Consider the following 21729-nt stretch of genomic DNA (forward strand, 5'->3'; position numbering starts at 1 on the left):
GACTTTAATGGCCCTTAGCATGTGGCTCAATGGGGACAGGAGACTGAACCGTCCCCTCCCCAACAACACGACATACAAGCACACACAGAACCGCCGCAGAGTTACATGCAAGCTTTTTCTCTGCCCCTGCCCCCAACACACACACACACACACACACACACACACACACATGTTCTGTGTGTATTGCCGTTTATGTCCTGAAGGTAAAACAAATTCCACAGGATCCCAAAGAAAAAGGGCAAAAGTTACTAAGGGTTTGAGGCGAAGATGCAGCGCTGGATGTGTGATGCTGGGAGTTGTGATTGTGTCGTTTATTTAAAAGAAAATGCTTGTAGCTGTTTGTCTTGAGGGGTAAGAAAAGATATTTTCCAACAGAAGCTGTACAGGAAGGAAAGATACCAAAACTCCTGCTAGTTTTAGTAAAGAACACTTTTATTGATTGATTGATGAAGGCCAGATGCCAAACCTCATCACACAATGAAGCTGTCGAGTGGGACAAGTGTTGCTGGAGTATTTAGCTCTTCGGCTGGTTTCATCCAGAAGTACTTTGAACGATTGAACGGCTGTTTGGTGGTGTTGTGCTTGACCTCGTTGACTTTAACCTTTATACTCCTTTATCTCAAAGAGCCACTGAGTTTAAAACCTCTTCGTTGAGATATTATCGTAGAACTGTAAAATATTAAAACTGTGGTTCTTAAGGCTGCAACATTTAACCAAAATTAAATATTCTAGAGGTTGTGTCACTACACATTTGTATACATTTGAAAGCTGTGCAGCACGAACGCAACGTATACCTTCCGCAGAAAACACATGACTCACTCCTGCCGAAGACATTACGTTGTGTCATTAAATGAGAAAAATGTTTGTTTTCATGTGGTAAAAAGTTTTATTTCCAATCCTTAATCTGCATGTACAAACATCTATAAAAGGTGAACACTTTCACTCTTTTATGTACATTTTGCTGCAGGAGGTTAACTTGGGGCCAACAAGATGGCAGACAGGGGAAGGGACAAAACAAGATAATGAAATTTACCACCTAAACAACCATTAATATCAGGGGTCTGCTCATTCAGATTCTCAGAAGCCACTTTACTGTATGTTCCTCCTCCGGGTGACAGGATGCGCGCACACACACACACACACACACACACACACACACACACACACACACACACACACACACACACACAGGCACGCGCGCACACACACACACACACACACAGAGGAGACAGACAAATTCATCAAACATTGCAATGATTCAAACACAGAACGGTCAAACCATGCAGCAGACATCATCAAGTAATTCATATGATATATATTAAATATAGAGAGAGATATATTTATAATCTTTAATCTTAAAATCCTTCTGTGTAGCTTATATGACAAGAAATTAAATGAGCAAACACCAACGGTTACATTTTCAATGCTAAACCTTGATGCGTTTCCAGAGGAATCAGAGATCTGATTTGCAGAATTTCCTGGGAATGTGTCAGGAATGTGGTCCAGTCACTGGCTGTGCATGACAAACAAGGGAGGACACTTGTCATTCGGCTTATGTATGTGTGTTATGTGTGTACGTGTGTCTGGTATCAAATTCCTGGGATGCAGCTACAGTTATGAAAGGAAGGTAAGAAAACTTAAGTTTAAAATATGTTCAGGACAGAAGCAGGACCAGGACCAAATCAAGGAGTGTGTTAAAATGGTCCAACAAACAAAGAAATGAAAACAAGGAACCCAACACACACACGCACGCACACACGTAGGATTAAAAGCTTGGGGGGAGAATGAGTTAAGGGCCCACAGAAAAGCCATTTCTTATCATCTCGTCATCTGCCAGAATCCTCCATTACTATGCATGCAGTGTGAGATCCAGCAGCTTCTTGTTTTTGAGTTTGTATATACGTGTGTGTGTGTTTGTGTGCTTGTGTGTGTGTGTGTGTGTGTGTGTGTGTGTGTGTGTGTGTGTGTGTGTGTGTGTGTGTGTGTGTGTGTTTGGTTCATTCACTTTTCATTCCCCTGATAATTTATAGTGGAGTCATCAAAGAGGGGGTTCTTCACTTCCATCTCCCCGGTCTGTGAAGGAGAAAAGAAGATTCGATTCTCAGTCATGAAACAAACCTGAGGGATGATGACTGTTTCACGCATTTGTATCTGTGTGTGTTTGTGTGTGTGCGTGCCCACCGGTGCAAGTCCCGGGCACTCGTATACTGTAAAGTCTCCACCCACTTCTTCTTCATCTGAAGTGACCTCAGAGTCAACTACTTTTTGTTCTGGTTTGTGACTGCTGAGAGAAAAGGAGAGTTGGAGAGGTAAGAGGGTCAGTGGATGCAGCTGAAAATCTGTGTAGATGTCAGAGAAAAGATGAAGAAAAGAAAAAATACCTACTTTCCCATTGAGAGCATTTGCTGTTTCTGATGTTGATAGTGAAACATTTGAGCACTCTGAGCAAGAGTTTTATCCCCCATCTGCAGACCAAACAGAAGAAAGAAGTGAGTGACACCGTTTAGGTTTCACTTCACAACCGTAAAAGCTTGTGGTTTTTTTGCAGTTGAGATGTAACAGATAGAAACCAACAACAGCAGTTAGGTGTTGGCACAGCTTTCTGCTTACCGTGGTACCATTGGATGGGGCAGCAGGCACGCCCATCCCTTTGAAGGCTGGGTAGTCAACCTTCTGTGCTTGGCGTGATTTTTTCTGCAACCTGCAGAGGGCACTGTGAGTTAGGTTCATGCTGAACTGAGGCTGTTTCCAGCTTGTAGTCGATTTAGCGCACAAGCCTACACACAAACTACCATCATGCTGATAGTCAAAGTCATGGTTTTAAATATTGACTTTGCACAATTTGCATTTATCTTCTCTATTCTATTAACTTGCTGTATAATCCTGAAACGACTGCATTCATGTTGGCCCTCATTTGTGGATAATAAATATTATAACCTTAGTCATTCAAATGAAATGATACAGTGATAAAATCGATTATATTACAAATTACAAAGATGTTATTGGTGCCATGTTCAATTTTTGAGGCCAAAACTAGGAGTGAAGCATTTTACAAACTGAAAATTGAGACAAATCAAATGTAAAATCATTTCTGACATCCCCTAACTGTCATTAAAGGTGGATGATGCATGAACACTGCATGAAGTTCAACTTTAGTCCACCTGATTTAAAAAGTGAAGTCAAATCAATATGACTAGAGTGATAAAGAGAACTGGCAGCTGGAATAAAAAATGTAATGCACGTTTTTGAGGCGTTGCACTGTGGGTGATAAGAAATGCATTGACCTTGATAGAAACAGTATAAAAACACTCTTCTCCTTTTACCCTCTGTGAAATGAAGGTAGAGGGAGAAGTGCTGTGTATTCTTGTTTATTTACTTGGCAGCTGGTTGAATTCATCTGTTACAAGCTTCTTATTCAGTGACAGCTTCACCTTCCTAAAAATGTTGTCTCACCCCAAACTCCACTTTAAATATATCTATGCAAGATTACATTTTCAAAGTCTTAATCTTGCTTCTAGAATGAAAGTGCTGGTTTTTTCCAAATCTACTTTTGGTAGAAACAGCACCTGAATGATTTGTGTACACTATTTGGGCAGGTTTTTCTCATAAAATATCCATTTGACTGATTTGTGGTGTTTACTGTGCACTTAAGATGGAACCATTGTTACATTTTTGAAGTGAATTCCATTAAACAACATTAATGAAAAGATAAATTGATGACTTTGTGTGTTCAGGCTTACTTGACGTAGCAGACGGTTGCCAGGATCACGGCCACGGTGCCCACCACCACACACAGTGAGATCACGACTGTTGCCACAGAGAGAGGAGCAGAATAGGTTAATAAATGAATAATGAGTGGGAGTCAATTCGCTACCAGCAGAGACACCTATGACACATTTATTTGTTCTTGATGAGTTGTCATAATCATTACGGGTGAATGATACACATTATAAAAGGAATATACTCACAATTGAATATGTTGAAATGAAAAAAAATTATCAAATTATCCTGACAGTCTTTATCCAGCTAACAGATGACTAATGGTGCTAATAAAGTAACACTCACTGACGAGGATGCTGTCATCCTTGGGTGTTGGCTCCAGTAGAGGACCAGCTCGGCCCCCGACTCCAGTGGCCCTGTGGTGGCCTGCTGTGTTAAGAGCAGCAGAAACTGGGTGGGGGGCTGTAGTGGTGGCCTTTCGCTGTTGAGCTACGGGACGGTTTTCTTGTCTGAGTTTGGACGACTCTGTCTTGCTTTTTTTAGTATCAGTCAAGGAGATGACAGCCGCTGAAGTGACTGAGGAACATCGACAGAGGGAAAAACACTTGGTACTGAACACAAACTGGCCAACTTCACCCTTTTACCCATATTTTTCTATTAAAATGATCTGAGAGGTCTTACCAGGATGTTTGAATTGCTTTTTCATGGGAGTATCCTCAGACAATTCTAGTTTTTCAATGTAAGAGTGAAGGTAATCAATCTCTTCATCCAGGTCAGGGTAGTCAGTTATTTTACCTAAAAGAGACACAGAGTTCAAAGTTTCATTCAGACAATACAAAGTATCAGAAAACCTAAATAAAGAAGGCTAAGAATCTACCGACAGCAACCTCATGTACATGGTTACTAAACTACAAGAACATTCAGATCTAATGCTTCAAATACACGCAACCAATTGTGTATTTTTTTTGCTTGGTTTTTTTTTGTCTTTCAGGGATTTGATGCGACAGACGAGGAGTGTGCCCATCTGTGTTGTTTGTTTGGAGACAGGTTTTGAGAAAAAAGAGCAGACAATACAAAACTGCTGTTTAACAAGCCCTTTAGGCCAGACATTCCTGCAGTGCTGTTGAGGTCTCCGGGGCGACAAGGGCCCGAGAGAGTGTGTGTGTGTGTGTTTGTGTGTGTGTGGCCGGGGGAGGAAGCACAGTAGGGGGCAGGAGAAATAAGCCAAAACTTGGCCTCAGTGGGTTGCAGTTTGCCATGTTCACAATAGATCCCGCAGCTCACGGCTAATGGAGGTGATCAGAGTGTCACTCCCTCGACAATTTACCCTGCAGTACAGCCCATTTTAAATAAACGATAGATATTTGTGGTGTGAAGGCAGCAAATCATCCCGAAATTCAAGGTACAAAATGAGTAAAAAATATGAAAAGACATGAAAAGTCTGCTGTCATCCAACATTATCTAACCATGTCCAGCCATTTTGTCTCGACCCAGTGTGACAAAAGTGAGTATATCCTGACGTGTTGTTACATTACATGAGTGACCACAGTGCTACTTTCACTCCAGGCCATCTGGCTGAGTTAATGTGTATGATATGACATACCAGCACTTTCACTGCCTGCTTTGTTACTTTCTGACCCCCCCACCTCCACTAATGGCCATTTAGTGCACACCATAGCAGGTGTCTGTGTGGGCGGGATGCACCATCTGTACTTTGCAGGTGGCTGGAGAGCTCCAGCAGAGCCGGGTGCTGGTCAGGACCAGGGGAGGGTTCCTTTTTAAAGGAGAGTGAAGATGTTTTGGTGATAAAGGAGAAACATGTAAGGCATAAATAAGTGGCAATTCATTTCTGGGGAAATCCTCCTAGGCAGTAGTTGATAATTTATGTAAAAAAGTAATGACTGTGTGTTTGTGTGAGGTTTGTCACACTGCGACTAAGCAATGCACACCTCCACTCATGTAAGAGAGTTTTGTCACTTGCTTGATAATTGATAATGACTCACAACCTCTAGAGAAGCACCCAGGGGGCAGTTGGGTACTACAAACAAACACTAAACAGCTCAACAGGAATTGAGTGTGACACTGACACACACACACACGCGCACAAACATTCCCATTTTATTCCCCCCCAACCCCCACACGTGCACACACACCCACAATCCCTACCTACACCCTTCTCTTTGTCCCACACTGATTTCACAAAGTTTCTCTCTTAAATAACTTAAAAATTGCTAAGATGTACAAGATGTACCACAGTGCAGGATAATCTATAGAACAGAAGATGAAATGTATATTTATTGCTCCTTTTCCTTGTTTCCATTATTTTTCTTTATACTTGCTTTGTCTTGAAATTTACTGTTGATGCACTCAATGATCTATGGATTTTTTTGTCCTTTTTAAGTGCAACTTTTGAAATTTATTTCATACATGGTTGATATGAACAGACTAATAATTATAGTTGTGATAAAACTATTTCACTTATTTCAAACCAGTTAACATGGCCTGATACATCACCAAGCAGATAACAGGTTGCTTCCATGTATAGTTAAGTGATTTATGTTGCTGCCCTCTTGTGGACAGAGCGTAAATGAGGAGGAAGGAGGCCAGACTGCAGGCCACCACGACTGAATGTTCAATCTCTGCCAACTTTTTAAAGTCAGGAGCTCAGATCTATTGAAAATGTTCTTCTGGTCCACCAACAGGACACATAAAAACCCCTGTTTAAGTTGAAATCTGTCTAGCTGATGTTGCTCTTTTCAGAATGTTTGGGGGAAAGGTCTACAAGATGGTTAAGTTTAACGGAAAGGACCCAGAAAAGGTCACAGCAAAGGTCTCACAAATGAGACTTGAATTTCCATTTTATAAGTCAGTCTGTTTTCAGATAAGAGACGCTTAAAAAGGCATTTAGCTAGTAAAATCTTAGGTGGGCATGGTGGTGTGTCACCTGTTAACCTGCTGTGGTAACTTAGTCACGATGACTGAAGGAGTTTTATGTCAATGCTGGCTGTGTTATGACCTTCAATAAACAGTCCTCCTGATTGCCATCAATTGTTTGAAATCTCGGCCGTGGAAAACTGACACAAAATGTAAAAAGAACTTTCTGAAATAAATGAAGGACTCTTTCTTACTACGGCTGTTAGAAAAATATCCAGGCACATAAAGACACCAAAGTCTTTTCATTCTACTAGATAATGATGAAAATAGACAAATATTTATACCAATTTTCAGCAGTGTTGCAATTGTAATTATTCTGTCTATTTTAATTTGCAACGACATTGTAATGGATATAAATAGACACTGTCTTTTCTCCTTTTATCCCATTCATTGATATAAAAGCAACTGCAGTGGTTGATGAAATGTAGCAGCTGTTCGCTTCCTTTCCTCACGATGGGAGCCAGTTTGTACAACAACATAGATCTACGATTGCAGGTCTTCAACTGGAGATCACTGTTCATGCGATACATAAGTAGCTACAACAGGCTGCGACTGCGCTTTAATGCTCTGGGTGAAGAAGACGCCCATTCACATCACATCAGTGTTCTTCCCAACCAGATGTGCAGATCTTGGTATTTATAGAGATGCTGGGGCTGATATTACCACTATAGAAGTCAATGTGCCTTTGACATAAAACAGAAGTGTATTTCAACTTGGTAAACATCTACTCAGCTGTCGTGACATCATCATAGTTGCTGGTTTTGTCAGTTTCGTGATCTATCCTGTAACCAGAGCAAAGCGCTGCAGGGTATTTGTTCATGTGCAGGTTGTAGCACTCCAGCAGCTGTGAGAGCATCTGCTGCCTTCTCATGAAATAACAATAAACAGAAGCTATTATTTGATTACATGTGAGGATACAAGAAAAGCAGAGCTATAGCAGTAAAAGACCAGGTTACATAGAGACGCCTTTAGCACATAAATGCTGAATTTATATTGTACATTGTTCAGAACACAGGTCATGGCTTTGCGGTATTAAACCAGCATGTGTTTACTAAGGGGGGTGCACACCTCCATGTCAAATACAAACAGGTTCTACCTACAATAAAAAGTGCTGCCTGAGTCTCACTAGTTAACCTGCTGCGCTCTCTCTCAGCTCTTCTGGCACGACAATTTATAAATAACCTTCAATTGCTGCAATATTAAAGGTAACAAAATTATCAACAGAGACCAATAAGTTCAAGTCTCCAGTGCTGGGACAATGAGCATGAAAGGGTGAAAGAATCATGTCAGGATACACTGATCAAATATCCAGCCTCCGTTCATCAACATAGAGTATCATACATTGCCTTTCAAGCGTGGGCATTTTTTTTTGATCATGTAACTTATGTAAACAAAAAAAAAGCGAATTCTGATATTGTGTTTATTCTATCAAACGGAAAAATCTGATTAAACTGTTCTGTGACAGCAGTGAGATTTAATTTAGAAACTGAACTGGAGGGAAATGGTATGAATTCCTTCTCGGAAGCAAAGTGCTGACGGAGCGAGAGTTTATGAACCCGAGTGAAAAGTGATTATCAAGCAGAGAATGAAAAGAGTGAGAAGAGTTTTATGCCTTTCTGTACAAGGATATCATCAATGTTTTCACTCATGAAAACACAGCCGCCATCAAAGGTGAAAACTAGCAGAGGTCTGGAGACTACATTTAACAAGTAAAGGCAGTAGCTGTTGCACCGCCCTGACAACCAAATATATCACATTTGAGAGAGAGAAACACAATTTTATCTTTTCAATTCAACTTGTGTTTTTGCGTGGGTTTCTGTGAGAGCATGCTGGTGTATAGAAAAAAAAAGAGATGGGATCTCCCATGCGGATCACTGTGTCCTGTGGTCTCTCAGGGGTTTATGTAACCACTTTACGGGGCTTAGTGACGAGGGCCTGCGCTGGATTCACAACGCCACACACACAGTTGCCAATTGAAATAAATAAGAGAACGATCTAAACACATTCACACAATAATTACTCATCAGCTAGACATGATGTGAATGCACTTAAAATGAATAAAGACTTAAATAAATCCTTTCTTCTGCAAGATATCAACTCCAGTACATCCTTTAATTCATCTCTTAATGTTTACTTCCCTTTGGAGCTGCTACCAATAACTTGAGCCAAGTTTGTACTTTGCCCTCTCCTGCTGCAGACCTATCTAAATTATTAATCCTGCAGACAACACACATGTGCCTACAATAATTCATAAACACACACACACACACATTCATGCAGAAGCAAGCCAACGCATTTCATGATACACATGAAGATATCTTTCTCTAATTTATGCACCGCCATCCTGAAACAAGACACGCAAGCCAGCGACATCCATGCCAAGGCAAATCAGAGAAATACAATTTGCTTTAACAGCTTTTGCTCTTTCAGTGCACGACATTAGATTCAGTGAAGGGCAAACGAGAGGGAGAGATGCATGTCATCTAGGCGATTAAAGCCACCAGTGTGGGGGCGGAGCACGTGTGTATGTGTGTTGCAGACACAGCAAGGGCAGGGGCGGATTAAAACAAAAACATGGGACCAGACTGCACCATATTAGTCATATGGAAATATGGGTGGAAGAGAAGCGGACAAGGAAAGGGAGCATTGGAAGTTTAGAAGGGAAGGAAAAAAGAGACTGGACCAAGATTGATAGGAAGGAGATGGGAGGAATCAATAGGCAATTGCGAGAAAGAGGTGGAGTGGAAGAGAGATGTGGGTAACAGGGTACGGAGATGAAAAGAGAAGAAAAGAGGCAGTGAGAAAGAATGAATTTGGAGTGAAAATAAAAAGGAAAAGAGAGAATGTGTGTACATACACTAAATTAATTTGATTATAACCAGAGTGACGCAGGTTGAGGTTGTAGTACAAACCTCTTCTCTTCTAGAGCTTGAGTTACTGTATTTCTTCAAGCTAAAAACCCCGATGTCAACGAAAAGGAGTTTGTGTTTTTGTTGTGTAGGTTTACATTTAACATTTTGTAGGAGAGGATCATGGCCCAAAAACATCACATTTTAGGGAAGATTGAGGAATTCTTTACATCTTACATTCACTTCAATCCTCCACATTCACAGACTACGCACCATATACTACTCATACCTTTACCTTTATCTGGTTTATATTTGTGTGCTTTGAAAGAAAGTTAGTTTGTGCCCTTGAAAAGCAATTCAGATGTGGCTGTTTTCATGTCTAGTTATCTACAGTGTATTACCCACCTCCTCGAAGGATACAGATGCAATAAGAAAATATGAGAATATGTAGGATTGCATCCACCATCAGTTATTATTCCTGTTTTATCTATGTTTCAGAAATATATTCAGAAACCACAAACACATTGTGGTATCCAAATAAGACTCCAACTTCAATCAGATCTACAGCCAGAGCTGATATTACAGAACAAAGAAAGAAAAAACATTTCCTTTTCCTCTTCATGCAGATCTGCATATTCACGGCTCCTCTCTTCTTCATCTGTATTTTCTAGTTTTGATATGGCACGTTCATAATCTTTCTTCAATAAACAATATTTTCTCAACCCATTTAAACATGCATTTATACATTTGGCTCATTCACAACTCTTTTATCATTTGTTAGACATAATTGTTCTTGAAACCAAACTTGTGCATAAATCTAATTTTACAAACCTATCAGGGTCCCACCCTACCCACACATTCTCAGTTTAAGCTGGAGTTAATAAAACATATCTGAGGTAGCCTTTTTCTTTATACCATGGTAATGTTGTCTCTTCCTAATCACACAGTGTCCCTCCTCATTCTCCTCGAACAGAGAGAGGCAGGGGCCACAGTGGGTGGAGCCAGGCTTGCAGAGTTGGCGTCTCTCATTGGCACAGTCAATCGGGAGAGGGCACTTCCTGCCAGCTGAGTGAGATAGAGAGAGAGTTTCATTAGTACTCCAGCACAGTCCTTTGGTGCAGAATTGAGGATTTTAACAGGGTGGTAACATTCTCATTGTTATGTGGAAGGAAGTAGTACTATTATTAAAACATTCGCATATGGTCACAGATGTGTCAGCTTTTCAGCTATGCTAAGAAATAAAACATTTGATTATAACAGAGCATCTGCTGATGTCAGAGTTACATCACAACCTCAGTGACTTTGTCAGATTTGCTCTTGCATTTACTGCCAACACTTTAACAAATACAGCGACTATGTATGCCTTTATCCCAGAGTTTGTGAGTGTATTGTTGTCATTGCGTGCATGTAACTATGAGACTGCATCTGTGGCTTCTTTGTCCATGTTTGCTAGAATCTGAAATTTTAAAAAAACACCATACAACCTCGACTGGAGGAGCCAAATTTTTCCCTTTTGGCTAAAAACTCCAACTAAATGGTTGACCTCCAGGCAAAAGCAAACACATAGCAAGCTCTTAAAAAACGTTTTGTCTGTGTACCCCTGTCTCTGGTGCATCTTCCTTTGTTTTTCTTATTTCATTTATGTAAAATTGATATTCTGTACAGCGTCACTTTGCCATTTATAAAATTATGAAAGAATAATTATTTATTAGGGATCCTTCATATTTTAGGAGTATTGTTGGCCTCTTAAAAAAGATAACAGCGAACATGAAGCAACATATATTACAGTATATATTTTATTAAACTCGTGGCTGTTTTGATTATTATAGACCTGTATGATCACTATTGTTATCATTTTATCATCTTATTTATTTTTTACATGGCAGGCCACATCTGGCCCCAATTTGGGCAGTCCTGGCCTATCTTATTATATTATCATTTGAGAGCAGCTAGGCTAAGCTAAGTTCTCTAACATTCAAGTGCACCTGCCTGCAGGTTGAGCAGCTTCTCAGAAATCCTTTGAATCAGGTTGTGGTTTTTCCAGCTTGCAGCGACAGACCTGCACAGTTGTGTGTTTCATGGAAACACTTCATCATTACACAACTGATGAATGTGTATGATTATTAGTCATCGTAAAGTTTGAGTCTTGGCAGGGGAAATGACAGAAGGGTGCTGGAAGTTGGCCTTAAATGTTTGCAGGTCAGATTTGTTTAGAAGGGTGAGGTTTACCAGATAAAACAGGATTGTTTGATGAAAAAAAAGAACATTTTTAAACACATACTCCAGGTGAGCTCCCTCTGTTAAGCAATCCAAGTCAGGTTAAACTAAACTAAAGACAGACCTATGTTGCTGCTCGCTGACAAATACCCACAATCAGGTTAGATAATAACCTGACCCATTTACTGCTGGTTTGACACAAAAGCTGCACCCAGACACTTCGTACTGTATATATTTATATAAAGAAGCACTAACACAGAGCGTAAAGGAGCACAAGTGGGTCACACAGCATCGCAGCAGGTGTCTTTGGTAGCAGAGGGCAGGTGGAGCACTGGAACAGATTATGAACCCTGCAGAGCTGCACAGACGGACAGCTCCAGGTGAACAGCACAGAGATGTTGATATTCCTGGTGCTGCTCATTTTTAAGACTGTCGTGTATAATAGTTAGGGTCCTGCATGTCTCGTAGAGTTGTGACAACCCTTCTGCACTAAGATGTGACAAAAAAATAAAATCAATTAATCTGAATTTGGTAGGTCATGAATTTGCAGCAGATAGCAGACTGTTCCAGTAGTAAGAGTTGAATACAGCAGACCTCATTTAGGTGCCATGAAACACAACATTAAAATGATGATATCCTGCTTAGGAACACACAGTCTCCTCTCTTGCTTGATTTTTTCACAAGAGAGGGGAGAATTACAGAGGATGAGAGATTGCTGTGGGAGAAATAAGACCTCCATGGCAACAAGACCTGTGATATCAGGAAAGATGTGAGATACTGAAGGAGCAGATATGCAGAGGGGGAATGTTGGTGAGATGAAAGAGCAGATAGAAGAGGGACAGAAGACTGGTATTTGCCATTCGTATCAACATTTCCCATAAATGTATGCTAAGTGTGTTATTATCCAGCCGTCTAAAATGAGCCGGACTAAAATCAAAAGACTTCATAAACACTGTATATAATAAACCTATTACCCCTCTGTAACTTCTACTGGCATGTTGACATTTTGTGACCACAGGAAGACATCCAGATCTTGTGTCACTGATTAGACAGATGCCGAGGCGAGTGAGGGGCAGAGTGATGCATGTAATAATCAGAGCTGCTTTCTTTGTCTTTTTTTTTGTTTTTGTGGTTAAACACACTAGAGCCGCAACAGCTAAAATAAATCACCGTTTGATGAATGAGGCGATCATTTCACTTCAAATGACTAACACATTCATTGTGAAAATGATTTAGAGATGAATCAATGATGAAAATAATCATTCATTTGAAACACAAAGCCGAGAGTTAAAGAGAGCAGTAGATGGATAATGTGAGATCATAAATGTGTGTATCTCTAGTTGACACCTACTGCTGCGAGCGCGGCGGAGGCTTATTAACTCCTCTACCTGTGAATCACATGCCCACCAAAACTAACATGACAGCTTACAACTTAATAATTGGGTGTCTTTAGTTACTGCTTGTACAATATGTTTTTGTTCCCACTGCAAGTCTTGAAAAAGAAATTAAATTCTGAATGATCTTTTCCTGCTATATAAATGAACCACCAGTGTCTGAACCAAAAAGGGAATAGGTATTTAATTCCTGTTATTAATAGAAGGAAGGACGGAAGGAAGTGGCGTGCCCTTGTGTTTAAAAATTCACACTTCTATTATAATGCAACACCGCAGCTCTTCATCTCTGATTCACACAGGTTAATGTGCTGGAAGCTACTGCAGTCACATCAAGGCAGGTGGATATTCTCCTCTACCAAGTGCTACACAAACACGGAAACAAACCGAATGCACACGTGTTTCATTATGGAGGTGTGAGGTAGGGGAAGTGTGAGTAAAAGAGAGTGAGCATGTGGGAAAATCTGGCAGGGTCCAAATAGATGATAAACTGCTTTCATTATTATTCACCAGAGATACAATCTTTATCATTCTCACACTTGTGTATTGGCACTTTTTCTAAATACATCTGCACTCATAAAGATTGCGGTCATGATAAAGAAAATATGACAAAGCAGCTCAATACTGATGCCTCAGTGACAGGAGCGAATGTCAAATCTCCAAAGGAGGTGGCCTGGCATCAACATCCTCCTACACAGTGCTGCTGCTAATTAGAAAGCTCAATCAAAGAGACAGAGGGAGAGAAACAGCACAAGGGAGGTGGAGATGGAGGAGAATGGCAAAAAACAAACAAACGGCACGTTCCTGCTGTATATCAGCTGTTGTGTATCGGTGAAGATGGTGGAGGTGTGAAAAACATTATGTAACTGAGGGACTGAGAAAGTACGAGTGAAAAATGACTCTCCTAACCATCTGCTGCTGTTGACAGGCTGCATGCTCAGCTACGAAGAGGCAAACCGAAGCATTCTCACACAGCCTGGTGAACACCTACACTCTCTGACACGCACGCATGCACGCACATATACAAGCTAGCCAGGACTCCAAATACATCAGTGTTCCTTCGAGTGCACAGTACAGTGAATGTGTAGTTTTGAGTGCATAAGAGAGAGTTCAAGATCTAAGAGAGGAAGAGAGGAAGTGGGAAACAAGCTAGGTCAAACACTCTCATTGTGTGTGTTTCCTGCCTCTCTGTTATCATACAGGAAGTGAGCCCCCTAATCAACTGGAAACATTTAAGAGCATTCCATGCTTGATTTGTAAACACACTTTATTTTCACATGCAAAGAATGTTAGCAAGTGTGTGTAGACTGAAATGTGACTTTTCGTATAAACATGGAGACACAGCCTGTTTCTTGCGATTTGATTCTATTAACTTAAGCATCACTGTTCTGTGCTCTGATTTAGAACGACCATGTCAGCTCAGATGTCAGACTGACCTGATTTTTTTACGTAGGTAGTTTAGATCTTTAACACTATATTATATACATATGGAGACTGTGAAATATTAATGAGTCTATAATTAGTAATATACGTAGACTATATGTTTATTTTTCATTATTATCCATAACTGGTGTGACTGGGGAAAAAAGACACTTGAATATATCTTATTGAATACAAAAAACAACTCTTCAACAAATATTCCAAATTCAAACATACATTACATTAACATAATAAAAGATTTATATATGATTGTCAAAACAACTATTTTTGGTCTTGTCTGAAAATACTTGTTGGTGGAAGATATTGGGAAGAGGGCATTTGCCACTCCAGATACATTTTGTACAAATATTGATGTATTTAAATAAAGTTTAGCTTTTGATCTCACTCTGAGAGGCTTCCTGCTCTTGGTTCTCACTCCAAACATGGCCAAGAGAGACCTGCAATTATTAATTATTCAAATAAATTTGAATAAGAACTGAATGAGAAAGAGAAGTCATGGGTTGGACAACCCACATTACTGAATTTGATTCTGATCTCATCCAAAAAAACAGCAAAGTTTCCAGACTTCACATGCCTTGGAAAGCAGGCCCTACTGTATCTCCTTATCCGTGCTAAAACCACACCCATTTCTGAAAGTTACCTTCATTATGATGTCAAACACACACACCTGCTAAGTTTGGTCACGATATCAATTACCATCCATCCATCCATTTTCTGCCGCTTATCCTGTTAAGGGTCGCAGGGGGGCTGGAGCCTATCCACACTGATTTTAGATTAAATGCTGATGAAATACATGGAAACTGTCTAGCTAATCAGTTTCAATCTACTGGTGTAACGAAGGTGTTAGTTTTCCATGATGAGCAGGTCAGTTAACTCACACATGTAAAAAAATGTTTGCACTCTGGGTGGAAAATGGAGCATGACATTGCACCTGTTTAAAACACACACGCACACACGCACACACACACACACACACACACACACACACACATAACAAGGCAGGAAATAAACTGATGGTCACACAATGACAAAGGTGGAAATGAAGCATACAGAGTTAAAGTTCATAAAGGAAAAAGTGGTTTGTTGCAATGCCGCCATGTCTCTTCTGCTTCCTTGAGTCTGTCACTTGTCTTTTCTGTTACAGTAACTCCTGTCACCTCAGATCATGATGACTCTAAGCCATTACACCGGGGATCATTACTGTGTCATTATTATTAGAGTGGAGCAGCTCAGAAAACTCCTACAAAAAAAAGAAAAAGAAATAAGGTTAAAGGGGATTTATACAAAAGTAACATGTAGGTGGCCAGCAAAATCTCTTCCATGTATTTTTATTCATGATCTTTTTCATCATGTTGGTTGGCCTTTAAATCCCATTCTAGGGATACGCGATAATATTGGCACAACAACAGTAAAGGCATATGTTAGTAGTTCTTTTCAAATATATCATGATCAGTCTGATGGGTGATATCTATACGGTCCCAGTCTGCTCTTCTTTGCAGCAAATATATAATTCATGTGCTTATCCTAATTGTTTGGAAATAAAGAAAAGGAAAGACAAAAAGAAGAAAAATATTTTTAAACATTCACAATGTTTAGATGTGTTTGTAATATGTAAATACCATTTTAAGTTGTTTTTATAGGGATAATATTTAAATCAGTTCAGTACTTTCTATTGCATCCTAGACTGGTTCAATTAAGGAGTACGTTTTTAAAAATATATTATATATTTTATTTATTTTATATAAATATATAATTATCATGTGTGTTTTCTATGCAGGTGCGAGTATCAGGTTTTTAAAAATATCTGCTTTGTCAAAAATAGACTCCTGAGCATGCACTGAGGAGGAAGTGTCAGCTGCGGTAAACATGTTCCTGATAAATCAGAGAAGTATTTTAAGTGGCTAACACAGACTCTGCCTTTCTTCAAGAGATGAAGGAAAACCTTAATGTTTGGCTGTTTTGATTTTTTTTTAATGTAGTAAACCACATTGTCAACAGCTAAATTGTTTGCCTCCTAACTGATTCAATGACTCAAAGTGGACGATAAGTTGATTAATTCTAAGGTCTGAAAGAGAGAGAGAGAGCGAGCAAGAGAGAGAGAGGTGGTTAGAAGACAGCGAGGCCCTGGCTCACAAATTATTCTTCTGACTTCTAAGATGACACCACCATAACCACAATGCAGCAGATCAATAATATGGATAAGTCTTTCCTGGCTGTTGTGTAATATCACTATAATGGTTTCCACAATATAATAACGGTTGTCATCCCCCACACCCAGCCCACCCTCCCCCATCTAGCCCCACAAAGACCACAATGGCTATACATCAGGTCCATTTGAAACCAGGAGCAACTGCTAGGATTTAAGTCAATTTTCTTAAGGATTTCCTGGAAACGAAGGGTTCAGATACAAAAGCTCCAAAATGAGTTACAAAATTGTTGAATTTTATGAGTTTCTTATTGTTTTATCCTGCAGCTGTGTGGCCCAGTTGTGTGTGTGTGTGTGTGTGTGTGTGTGTGTGTGTGTGTGTGTGTGTGTGTGGTGGTGGTGGTGGGGGGGAGTTGGCTAAATAATAAAATTCATAACACTAAACTTGCAACCTAGTTCAAGAATCACACACTGTGTTTTTTGTGTCTGAGACACACACACACATATACAAACACACACACACACACACACCTTGAAAACCACCACACCCCTGATATTTCCTGTCGATCTAAAATTTCAAAACAGCAATTCCTGTATATTTGTTTATTCCCTAATTTGGATTCAAAAATAAGGCAACAACTTAATCAGAGGAGGTCAAGAAAGGATAAAGAAATTTTTTAAAAATGAAATGAAATTTTTGCTTGAAAAAGGACTGAAACTATTGACTGACTCTCAGATAAGTTTATAGTAAATGAACTGACTCCCTGTGTAATTGATACATCATTGCAGGTCTTTTTCAAAACTTTTTTGAACATATTGAGGAACGCTTTTGGTTATAACACTCAAATGCTAAAATTGATATCATTTTTGTATTTTGAAGCATAAACATTGACTGGTTGTTTTAATCATTGGTTGTTTATCACTGCACCATTCAAAGTTACTCACTGAGATTGAGTTTATGGTTCTTTGTGTTTAACAGGAGGAAGAAATATCAACAAGCCTTTGCCCCTTTGCTAACCAGCTCATGTTACATTTTTTGAAAAGATCACCGTTGAGTTCATCCACTGTCTTGTTCCTCATTCCAACTAGATTGACACCACTGATAGTTCCTGATGTCTGCACAAGAATCAAGACTCAGACTTAGTCTCTGATCAAAGCTTTCAGAAGCAGCATTTTTTTAAAGCTTTATTTATATCTTGACAAAGCACAGTTCAATCGAGCTTTCCTACCGACTAGATTTAGACAAATAAAAATGAATCTGAGCTATTCCTGCTCTTTAATTATACACAGACAAGCTTCACTTAATCTCTGTCCAGGATACAAATCATTTGATCGACTCAGTGGTCTTTATGTCTCCCAGTCATGCGTCGCCCCACCTGACTGTTTACTGCTCTCAATCGCCACTCAGTGACAAATGTGGCTGCAGGGCATAAAAGGTGATTGAAAACACCATCAGTGTATGTGTCTTTGTGTGTGTGTGAGAGAGAGAGAGAGAGAGAGAGAGAGAGAGAGAGACTGAAGATAAGAATCGTTGATGCTTAATCTTTGTGGAGGAAAAGGTCGGGGCTGAGGCTGTATGCGTGTGCATGTGTATGTGTGTGTGTGTGTGCGTGAATAATAATCACACCAGTGCTATGTGGGTTTGGTAAATGACAAACGTGGCATTTAAACGTGGCAGTACAACAATTATCAGGAGGAATTGCAATCCTGCCAGGTGATGTTTTTACGGTGAAATGCTAAAATTAGAGCAGCAAGTACAGTCAGATAAAGTGACAAAAGTAATTTTGCTGTCTGATATCATTTGTTGCATTGAGCTGAGATGATACACCAAATCCGGCCTGTGAATCATTTGACAGAGCTTATGTAATAACTGGGTTTATGTAGATCTTGGATTATTTCTACACTAAGAAAGCTTAATGTCACCTGATGATGTGTTTGCTTAATCAACCACCTGATGCGCATCATGTGACACTCGAGGAGCATCCTCCTCAAACCTGCTGCCTGAGGTTCTAAACACACATCTCAATGATCTCTAACTAAATGTCTCCCACTGAGAAATTGCAGCAGGGAATATTTTCCTCCAGGAACTTTTCTTACACAATGTAATTGCTCTCACACTGGCATGGAAAAAAAAAGTGATACTTTTCCTTGTTCAACACAGCATACGCAAATAACAGCCCGCACAATGACATGCAGTCCCAGGCTGCAATGTGACAGGAGCCCAAAAACACATCATGCATCATCACACTTAAAGATGACGCCAGTGATGATCATTTTCTGAAAATATAAATAAAACAGATAACTGCAGCTACAGTCAGGGTTCATTTGACTGTGAAACATCTATGTATGAGGTTTAATACAATTTAAAAATGTATTAATGAAATCAAAATAGGGACCCAAAGATCCACATTTTTGCAGGTCTGATCCAGTTCCAATACACATCTACCAGTACCTATACTGATACCAAAGCTCGTTATTCTTGAATATTATTATTATTGTTTCCAGAGGATTTTTTAACTGTATTTATGATCTGTGATGCATCAGAGTTTAAATTGTTGTGGGTTCATGGTCCAGCATACAGCAACAGTGGAATACAATCTGGATCAGCACAATCACTCCAATATCCTATCTGTACATGAAGTCAGCCGATATGTGAAAAACATCTGCATCAGCACTTGATTCCGATACCTCCTCTCTAAATCCACATGAACCCAAAGAGATTTTCTTGAAAGAGACCTTAACTGAACCACATTTATTCTAACAGGCAGATAATTCTGAAGCAAATTTCCATGACTTTTCCAAGCTCGGAAATGTATTTGAGTTTCAAGGAAAACCTCATTTGCCTACACTTTTATTTTTAAGCATTCTTTTATCTGAAAGGAGATCAAGACTGGAGAATTTCCAAACATTTCGGATCATTTCCAATACTGCAGGCTTCTGTCTGTGTATCTGTATATATGATCTTCAATCAAACAACCAGTTAAAAAGTTAAGAATACAATTATCTTTTGTTTGTTTTGTTTTTTGTCATGTAACTAAAGGTGCAATGACAGATACAAGACTGACACAAATCACCAGCAGACACTGCGTCACCATCTTCTTTTCACCGTTAAACCAACGCACCATTTTGATTTCATGGCCAAACATAAGTGGGGATCTGTTAAATGAACTGTGCGGATGGGTTCAGTGGAATTATCCAAATTTGTAAATTCACATGAATTACATGTATCTAGGGCGAGGCAGCTGATGTTAGTGAGAGTAGATGAAAGCTAAAGATTACATGTGAGAGTGCAGCTGTTGGTTCTCCCACAGGGGTTTTTGTGTTAAAAGCAGAGAAGCGGATTATCTCCCCAGCACACGCCAGCCACGACTACAATCACCGAGTTCCGAGCCCAACACACACACACACACACACACACACACACATACGCAAAAACACACACACCTGTAATATGTAAGAGGTAACCAGTGACTCACACCAGAAAACATCAAATCAAATAGTTATCTTATATGGGCAGAAACCCCTCAATTTGTGTGAGAAAAACTATCCCAAAAGCAACATCTAAACATTGAGAAAAATGACACAAACAGTTAGATACACTGAGGAAGGAGTTCTTCTCCCCCGAGACAAAACATTCCCAGATGCAAATAAAACTGAATCACATGTGCTTATTTTGCTCATTTTATACCTTGTATAAAGTAATACTTTATGTTTACACAGTGTCAGTTCCATTTCATCAAAATAAAATGGAAAATTAACTTGTCTTATCTTATCAACTTACAAACCATATAAAATAATAAGGAAATAATTACTAATCATTTATTCCAAGATTTTAATGTAGTGTTGGCATTGTGTTACATTTGTAAGATACTACTGTGTGAACGTCATGAAGCATTTTAGTAGGAGGAAATGGAGTGGCAAACCTAACAAGGAAGGGAATTTGAGTTTTTCCACACAATTGTTTTTTGGTTTTTTTACAATTTTCTCCTGTCACTTACTAAGAAGTGCACCTCGCTCGGTACTCATGGGATATCCCATTCTAGCAAACTGCTTTATCAAATCTACACTATGACAAACAATAAAAGTTCAAAAACATATATATCCCATTGGTCATTTTCTCCAACATAGTCAGTTGGTTGAGTTTTAAACGGTTAATCTCGACAGAAAAACAAGCGCGAGCTCATCAGTTAAAGATGCCCCGGTGATTCACGAGAAAACAACAACAACAACAAAAAGAATATTTCTATGTAAATTCACACTAAGGAGGATAATAGGGTTATTTAGGCTTACTTGTGTTCTCAAAGTGTGTGTTTTGCTGACCTGGGAGGCTAGCAGAGACGGGGACACCACACAGCAGGTTCGCGACCAGCAACAGCACCGAGGCCCGGCGCAGGCGTCCACTCCGCGGGCTGGAGAGCAGCAGCATCCTCGGGTTATTCTCCGGAACAGGGAACCACGGACGGGGAGTTAGTTGTCATTCCTCCCCCATCACTTTTACGTACTGCTGTTGTTTAGCTTGTTAGACAGCGGGGAAAAAAAGACAACTGGACACGACAATGGACCGGACAGACAGGCAGACCGTCCACTCACAGTGTATGGTAATCCGCGGTGGTGCTAAAGATAGCGGAGCTTCAGGCTGGGTATGAAGGGTGTGTGTTAATGTGCGTGTCTGTGTTTGTGTGTTTGACATGCCGCCTTCAAGGGTTCCCCGGAAACTTCTTATAAGTATTTTGTAATCAGATTTGCTTTGTATATTTACAAAATTATTTTAAAGTGGTTTTCTCTAAACAGGCTACCGGTATAAATCTAGTCTAATCAACACAACATCGAGGGCTGGCTAAATAATGCAATGTATGAATATACGTTTATCATTAAATTTATTATATATATTTATATATTTTACTTTAGATTAGGTTTTCACATATAATCAGTACACAGCCTTACACCATGTCAAACGTCAAACACATTACATTGAATCTGTCATCATTAAACTAGACCAAAAATGCGTTTTCTCCCCAAACATCCCCACCTG

At 39.6% G+C, this 21729-nt stretch overlaps 1 protein-coding gene across 6 annotated transcripts; it reads right to left on the bottom strand.

Annotated features, from left to right (window-relative positions):
• Nucleotides 1-584: 584 nt before the first annotated feature.
• Nucleotides 585-21383, bottom strand: npdc1a (neural proliferation, differentiation and control, 1a). 6 transcript variants are annotated; one of them, XM_086187860.1, is made up of 10 exons: nucleotides 20988-21383; nucleotides 10419-10568; nucleotides 4402-4515; nucleotides 4066-4296; nucleotides 3741-3807; nucleotides 2611-2701; nucleotides 2386-2465; nucleotides 2182-2281; nucleotides 2006-2073; nucleotides 588-1513 (listed from the first exon to the last, which is right to left on the bottom strand). In XM_086187860.1, the coding sequence occupies exons 1-10, from the start codon at nucleotides 21121-21123 to the stop codon at nucleotides 1507-1509; spliced, it is 1044 nt and encodes a 347-aa protein (XP_086043986.1). In that variant the 5' UTR covers nucleotides 21124-21383; the 3' UTR covers nucleotides 588-1506. The 6 variants fall into 6 exon arrangements, with proteins under 6 accessions (XP_086043989.1, XP_086043986.1, XP_086043985.1 ...); XM_086187859.1 differs by having other exon boundaries at nucleotides 613-1513; nucleotides 2182-2284; nucleotides 20988-21381; XM_086187862.1 differs by having other exon boundaries at nucleotides 801-1513; nucleotides 2182-2284; nucleotides 21018-21378.
• Nucleotides 21384-21729: the final 346 nt, after the last annotated feature.

The sequence above is a fragment of the Aulostomus chinensis genome, chromosome 19 (assembly GCF_037954235.1).
Source record: "Aulostomus chinensis isolate RoL2024-O1b breed Wild chromosome 19, RoL_Achi_v1.0, whole genome shotgun sequence".
NCBI lineage: Eukaryota > Metazoa > Chordata > Actinopteri > Syngnathiformes > Aulostomidae > Aulostomus > Aulostomus chinensis.

What these genes read in the sequence shown, in the direction of transcription:
- npdc1a (XM_086187859.1), bottom strand. Translation starts at nt 21,123, where the DNA reads ATGCTGCTGCTCTCCAGCCCGCGGAGTGGACGCCTGCGCCGGGCCTCG. An exon ending in CCCCATCCAATGGTACCACG is followed by an intron (nt 2,466 to 2,610) that starts GTAAGCAGAAAG and finishes TTTGGTCTGCAG; the next exon opens with ATGGGGGATAAAACTCTTGC. An exon ending in AGTGCCCGGGACTTGCACCG is followed by an intron (nt 2,074 to 2,181) that starts GTGGGCACGCAC and finishes TCTCCTTCACAG; the next exon opens with ACCGGGGAGATGGAAGTGAA.